At 40.8% G+C, this 7,799-nt stretch overlaps 2 protein-coding genes across 4 annotated transcripts in view; one reads left to right on the forward strand and one right to left on the reverse strand.

Annotated features, from left to right (window-relative positions):
• kdm6a (lysine (K)-specific demethylase 6A) overlaps positions 1-4,191 on the reverse strand; it is a 36,879-nt gene extending 32,688 nt beyond the window's left edge. For all 3 annotated transcript variants that reach the window (XM_079732520.1, XM_079732521.1, XM_079732519.1), the window contains exons 1-4: positions 3,743-4,191; positions 3,544-3,607; positions 1,065-1,173; positions 875-924 (exon numbers count right to left, since the gene is read on the reverse strand). In XM_079732520.1, the coding sequence (XP_079588646.1) occupies positions 875-924; positions 1,065-1,173; positions 3,544-3,607; positions 3,743-3,912 (393 nt within the window). In that variant the 5' untranslated portion in view covers positions 3,913-4,191. The remainder of the gene's footprint in view (positions 1-874; positions 925-1,064; positions 1,174-3,543; positions 3,608-3,742) is intronic.
• Positions 4,192-4,829: 638 nt separating this feature from the next.
• LOC307072939 (FUN14 domain-containing protein 1-like) lies at positions 4,830-7,335 on the forward strand. Its single transcript, XM_079732524.1, has 5 exons — positions 4,830-4,926; positions 6,013-6,166; positions 6,282-6,357; positions 6,450-6,578; positions 6,774-7,335. Exons 1-5 carry the CDS (start codon positions 4,908-4,910, stop codon positions 6,849-6,851), a joined length of 456 nt encoding a protein of 151 aa, XP_079588650.1. The 5' UTR covers positions 4,830-4,907; the 3' UTR covers positions 6,852-7,335.
• Positions 7,336-7,799: the final 464 nt, after the last annotated feature.

A 7,799-nucleotide genomic window follows, 5' to 3' on the forward strand; every position in this document is an offset into this window, starting at 1 on the left:
CAATATACGTTAAGAAATAAAGAGAGAGAGCGGGACTATGTCGCAACTCGTTGACCAGAAAAACACATCTAAAAGCTGTTGAATGATTTATGTTTGATAGCCCCGCAGCTAACGTTTGCACGCCTGCAGCCAGCTCCGAAGAAGTTAAACAATCCGTGGAGGACAAAACTGAGGATTCTGCAAATCATCAATATCTTCAGGAAACTAATGAGATAGTTGGATATGTTGCTGACGGATATAACCAAGCTTTTTTCACTGTGATGGTTGATGTAAGCCTACCATTTTGGGGTAATTTTGCTCTGTTTACACTCTAGATTGCCTTGACAGGTCAGTTCCCCACTGAACCTGCCCTCTTGTGACGGTCTGAGCCCCAGTGGTTACACCCTTCACCCTGGCGCAGAAGACGTAGTTACCCTTCCGGAGTCACTCGCTGCTAAGCCTACTCGATTTTGTGCTTCAGAGTCACACACACTACAGCGTTTGCCCGCTATGGTGATGGACGGGGACTTGTAGGGATAGGTATGGGAGAGGAGAGGGGTGTGGGGGGGTTCATTTTGTATGCCGTGTAAAGTGTTCTTCATAAATAACAAGGTAGAAATTTAGAGGTTTTGGCTTATTTTTTACAACTGAAACAGTAAAGTACATAAAAAAATAAAAAAGGTACCAGTACCGAATTCCAGCTCCCAGTATCGGTTCAAATGTGAATGTTACCCAAACCTTTCAACCTGAAATACAGAGAGCCTCAATTCACAGAGACAAGCCCAATGTTTAGCCAACCCGAGCCACAAGTATTAACACAAACAGCCCAGGCATTACAGTTACCAACAAAGAGTTTTGTATGATGAAAATCAATGCCAGTAGAACACAGGCTTACCTTCCAGTAGTCGGTCTGTAAACTGTAGTACCTCTGGTATGCAGATAATGCTGGAAAAAAATAACGCGAAAAACACCAAATAAAAAGGTTGTGTAGGTCTAACCTTAATAATAAACATTGATTTGTCAAATAGAGGTTAGTCATAGGAATATACAGTGCATTTTGATAGAGAGCAAGAGAAAATAATCACCTTTTGGATAGTCCTCCAGTAAAAGGTTGAAATGGCCTAGCTGACAGAACATTTCAGGGTCCACTTTCCCCTCGGCTTTCAGGATGATAGCATCATAGCAGCTTACAGCCTTAAAATCAACCATGAAGAGAAGAAAAAAATGGATATCATTGGAATACTACAAATCATAGGAGTGACAATCCAACAGTTCACACATATTTCAAGGAAGACTTTTCTTATAGACTTGGGCATGTGTGTGGAGCATGTTTTATCAAGAGTATATTCTAGACTAGATAGAACTGCAGAGCCAACAGAAGCCAGTCAGAAGAAGTGGGTTTTCATGCCTTTTATTTTGTCTTGTAGGGTGCATGCTCCTAGCAACTGAAGTATCACATTCAGTTATGTTAGACGTTCCACAATGTTTGAGAGATGTATACAACAAATAAGACCCTAAAATAATCTAGAGCATTGTATAAACTATTATTGTTACTTTATCACCTTAAGTTGGCCGCAATGAGATGCAACATGTCGATATATTACCAAATATAGAACCTGCAAAGGCACCTTACAATCATGTTGAGGTTGGTGAGGTTTAGTTGATAATAGAGTGTCTGGTAAGAAGATCTTTGGTATTTAGTCATTTTAACCTCATTAAACCCAGTACAGAGTTACAAGAAAATAAAGTAAGTAGAATGTAATAGGCCAATAACAAGGTTATTCTTTGAGGCCATTTCAGTTTATAGACATAATGTTGCCAACTATTCAGGCATTGTAGATTTCAAAACATACAAAATGAGCCCTCTAAAAGCAAGTACCTCCCCACGGTATGGAAACTGCCAGATCTAGGTAATAGCAGAGTCCAACGATTAAGATAAATTTTAGATCATGAGAATGTAATTCAGCGAACGTGCACACATCAAGCAACTGCAACAGCTACCGACTATGAAGTAGTGTTTAGCACCTAGGCTATGTGTAACATTTGCCTTGTGGTCGATCACACGTAACACAAAATTGAACCAGTCTCCCTTAAAAATAGAACGTATTGCCGCACAACTTTAAATGTTACACGAATACGGACATGCTGCTTTACTGAATATAAACCATATAACGTTCATCTACTTGTCAATACAGAGACGGCTCCAACAACTAAACGTCCTCGAGGGTCTGAACGCAATATGTCACATCACTCGCAAAGAAAAACACTAGTACACACATAGGGACATACCACATATAAAATATACAATACTACCAATTGCAATCGTTTAGCATTGCTCTGTAAGTACGCTCCACCAATGAAATATAACACGAAGAAAACGAAAAGCCACATGTTGATGACATACAGATTTGACTATACATGGGTAGCCTAATGGTACATAAGATTGCATTGACTTCTTGAAGTGTGAGCTTATTTTTGCTAGAACTACTATGTGGCTACTATCACATGTACACGTCTCATTTGGCGCAGCTTGTCGCAACACCAAAACGAGTCGCCTAAATAGAAATGTCGAACTGTGCGCAGGCTTATTAGCTTAGCTGATGATGATGCTAGCTAGCTAACGTTTGCAGAGTATTTTCCTCCCACCCCGCCATCTTGGGCCGAGCCAAGCAGCCATTATTTTGTAACCCAAACTAAAAGCGTTTAATTGCATCGTCGACATGTTTCGCGTTCAGGTGATGAAAATATATCGCCACGTTACGGGTCGAGGGACGCGCTTTTTAGCCAGTTGCCACATGCTACATGGTGGGCTGACGCACAGCTTAAACTCTGGCCACCGTATTGTTGCAGGAGTGGATGGGACAGATGGCTTGGCCAAATACAAACACTTCTACGGCAATGTCATTTGTCTCCTTTCAAAATGGAAGAAGACAAATAGACTCAGTTTATCTTCTCAATCCTGTACGGTGGCCGGTTCAAGAACATGCAGTTCGTTTACTTATGAACAGATCGTGAACCGTTCAAATAAACGACTTTGTAGCAGCTGCAACAAGCAGAGCTTCTCCTCGTGATATTTGTATGAAAGCGGCTGTCACTACACGCAATATAGATGTGCACTTCATAGTAGCGGACACACACGTTGATACAATGTTATAACACTATTATTACTGTACCTATTGGTTCAACTGGCAGATCCATACATCTGGTGATTTAATGTGCTTTACATGATACCAATACCGTCTAGTAGTACGGTTTATTGAAATGGACACCAGTTCATAATAATTCTGTGGCGAATATGCCTTGTTCACATCGGCCTGTATTACCTGGAGCTTTCTTGACCAAACCAAACGTATTAATTCATAGTATAGGCCATGAAACCAAACAGTTTCACGGCAACAGAGATCAGTCTGATTCAGCATTAAAGTTGTGTTATAAGTGTTGGTGCATGTCGGGTCTAACCCACTAGCTAGCATTGGGTTGAGGGCTGTGTCACTTGTTCAAGGTGGGATATGCACAATTCAATGGAGATAACGGAGAGAGACTCTTATCATATTCTGTGCATACCTTTAACAACAAGGCCTTCGTTCTGGCGCCATCTTCATGAAGCCCCTGAAATCCAAACAGTGAACTGCAAGTAGAGAACAGACAACAGAGGCGGTTCCGTATTACTTAGCGCTATTGGTGTTGTTTTCCCAACTGCTCGAGAAAAAACGAAAGGGTGAAAAATAACCTATTGGGTCTTTTAACGTTATGTTTTACTTGCCTGTCAATTGCGGCCAAGCTTTCTCTCTCTTGCGTTGTTAGCTTTGGAAAGTCCTCCTCGATTTCATTCGCTTTTCCAGACGCCATTTTCTTTTCCTCATCACCAGCAGCGCCGAGACTCCGAGCAGCAGCAGAGGCAGCGGCGCTGAGCGACACTCCGCACGATTTCATGGAAAGGAAACGGACAATCCGCCGACCAACTCCGCCAAAATGCAATAACGAAGGTGCGAAACCTTATCCAGAAGCAAATGGGGCGTAGCGTAATTGTTGCAAAATCCTCAAGGAAACGACCCTTTAAAGTTATATTCCACGCACCTCATCGTACACCAAAATAGGCCGTGTATTCCAATCTTAGAATATGCATGAAGTTGATGCAATCTGGGTTTTACTAAAGGATGCTATTTGATAAAAAATCGCAAACTTCCCCAACCACCAGCTCAAAGTTGTTGTAATTGTGTCACACAGGCAAACGCACGCCGCCACCTTCGGCACGCCCTCCTTCTCCCACAGCCAATGGTCGACGTTCATGTGTTGTCACGTGACGGGCTTGTCTCGAGTGTCTCACGCACACTTACGAGCACGCGTACGTACACACCCAGAGCAGTACCGAGGAAGACTCGCCTCAGACCCTTCGATTGGTTTCTTGTGCTGTATTATGATTACGTAAGAGTGCTTCAAAGTTACCCATTGGTCGAGATAACTGTCCATTGCCATTTAGAGTTTTACGGGCGGCTTGGAGGACCTGTCATTGCTGCTATATATTTGCAATTGCAGCGTCCCAATTCAATATAAACTTTAAAGTGTTAACAATATTACGCGTTGTCGTCGATCAAAACACTTTCTAACCGCAGATGTATAATAGCCATCTAATACGTGTCTCAAATACCTACCTTCTCTCTCTCTCGCTCTCGCTCTCTCTCTCATATCTATATATATTGGCTGGTCAATATCTCTCACTTTATAATACAAACCCACTTTAAAATCATGGACAAATAATGTTTGAATGCTCCCTTATAAATCCTGAAGGCATGATCATGTAGCCCTTGTTGGTATTTGACTGGCAAAATACATGCAAATGACGACTTGCGTTGTGCAGTCCTCCGGTGCCAGAGGGGGCAACGGAGGACAGTGCGCTGTCACATCACCAAGGATCACTGAATACCAAAATGGCGAGCCGCGAGAAGGGCAAGTATATGAACCTAATAATAACTTATTCTATATCGCACAGGGCGTTTGCGGTAACAGTTCACGAACCTCAGGAAAAGTAGAGCACTGATTTTTTGAAAATTTGTGATATTTGAGTCACTTGGGCTCTCCTATCGCGGTCCTCGTGCATTTGACCATCCCTTCCCGGGCAGTAGTTTTAATTTCGTTCTAGTTATTGTCAACCAGTTAGGCCTCGGAGTAGCCAAGAGGTTGTCCACTATTGCTCCCACACAGAAAAATACTACACAATAGCTATGATGTTTCGTCATCATTCTTTACTGATGTCATCCAAAACCATATTAATCTGATCGGGCCGTTCAAAGGGACGTTTAGGGCTCATACAAAATACAACCGCAGAGAACTCTGAAGCTGTGTGGTACAAACAGGCTGGGATACGCAATTAAATAGGCCCTGTTATTTTTCCTTGACCGGCCCAACACAATCGATGGTGTGAAAAATACAGATATTATTATATTATTACTACAGATATATTGTTTACTATATGCGGCTGTATCCTAATGGGAAGGAAGCATGCTCAACAGACTCAGCAGAGTCTTGCCCAGTCAAAAAATGCTACTTTGATGCACGTGAATCAGATTTATTACTGAGTTATCACAGTATCTATAATCCAGAATACAGCAGAGAGAATTGGATAGATAATATAGCCTACTCACATATACTACACAAATACTCATGTTGATTATTGAAAAAAAACGACTAAATGTTCCTGGCTCGGGTTGGGCAAAGTCATTCAGGACTTGCCTACAGTTTCTTTGCTCTCCCCAACTCTTCCCCTCTGAATATGGTTATGGAACCTGGACATGATACATGAGGACACTACGATGATTCAACAAGAGACCCAAATCTTTGACACCCACATACTGACATGGAACAGCTGTACACCTGTGCACTGTATTTCAATCAATTTCTTCGGATAACGGGACAATTGTATGATAATGTGATGATATCTGCTATTAACTACACAAATGGGCCCCGAATTAGTATGGTGCTGCTAATAACCCCTTTTGTACGACTACTAATGAAATTATTTGTTTTTATTCCTAGATCTCGAAGAAGAAATTTACGACAAGGTCGTGGATCTGACAGAGTATGCCAAGCGTCAACGATGGTGGAACCGTGTGTTCGGAAAAAACAGCGGCCCTATCGCCGCGAAATATTCAGTTGCCACTCAGATTGCCTTAGGTGGAGCTAGTGGATGGTAAATTGCATACATGTAAAAGCATCGTTTTTCCACGATTTGATCAATTGTTGCAACACACTGGGTGCTGCTCGATGAATATTAACCTGCATAATACATCATTTTGTTGTATTAGGTGTGCAGGATATCTCTGTCAGAAGGTTGGAAAGGTTGCTGCTACGGCAGTAGGAGGAGGTCTTCTTTTGTTGCAGGTATTCAGACACAAGACTCAAACACGTACTTTACAAATATTTATTTCCTCACTGTTATTATTCCCAATCACATTTATGTCTGCCTTCTACAGATTGCCAATAATACGGGATACATTCAAGTAGACTGGAAGCGAGTAGAGAAGGATGTCGACAAAGCCAAAAGACAGTTAAAGAAGAATACAGACAAAGCTGTGCCAGAACTTAACACATTTGTGGAGAAGGTATTTTTTTGTATCTGCCCTACAGCCATATTTGGTCATGCTAATTGAATAATTGTGCATCAAAAATTGAAACTTTTTCGGGATACCACCCCAGCTTCTGCATCAATGAGATTCACCTTGGATTGTGATTACTTGTATTCTGAGACACCTATAAACAGTATTAAGTTGTCAACACGTCTTTTTTCCTCTCCACAGTCCACAGATTTTGTGAAGAAAAACATTGTTGTCACCAGCGGTTTCGTCGGGGGATTCCTGCTGGGCCTAGCGTCCTAAGAGCTCTCTATCTACCTTTGTGCCCAAGAAATGCAATATGGCCATGGTCTGACAGCAAGCAACCATCGTCAGAACACCATGTAGTTCTGTGCTCCTACATTAGCTGCATGTCCCTTTGAATCATCTCAAGCATCTACTCTGCAATACGGATTAATGAATAATGAACATATCAAAAAAGAATGTACACTCCATCTTATCACAATAGCTATACTAATTGTGAAGGGCAAGGCCATGGGGAAGAATCAAACTGAACATCAGTTAAAACCTTTGTTGTCATGGTTAATCTGAATATACCACATGGAGATTTCATTCATCAGCACTTACCCCAAACTCCAAAGACAATCTCTTTTCAAATTAACCAAATTGCACATAAACATATAAAAGCTAATTATATATTAACAGTGGAAACAAACCCATATGTTATTCAGTGGCCATATGTAATCACCCTGTTAATTTCTGATAAACCATATCATAATCCATATTACTTCCAGCATTTTGTGAATAAGTATTTAAATATATATATTTTTTTTTAAGCAGCTATCAAATTGACTGCTGTTTTGACCTAAAGAACTAAAAAGCTGCAATTGTCCCACTGGTATTACAGTAATGTCGGTGTTATAATGGACAAAAAATCACTATTGGGTTGTGTCAAAGTAAGAAATGTAATGATGTATTCCCTTTACGAGAGCTGTATTAAGTTTAATACATATTATATATTGAATAATATGTAGGCCTATGATTATATTTGCCTATAAGGCCAGCCTGATTTATTTACAGTTGGTCATATTGCCTCAATGCTATGCTTCACGTGTTGAAGGTTGAAAGTGTATTTTGTAGAACATGAATGAAATAATTAAAGTTTCCAATGTATGGTTTTGTAGTTCTTGCAAAGATACTAACTTTGTTCATATTATTGAGCCTTTAGCGTTGTCAAGCAAAGATATAGTC

The sequence above is a fragment of the Pollachius pollachius genome (genome assembly GCF_949987615.1).
Source record: "Pollachius pollachius genome assembly, chromosome: 3".
NCBI lineage: Eukaryota > Metazoa > Chordata > Actinopteri > Gadiformes > Gadidae > Pollachius > Pollachius pollachius.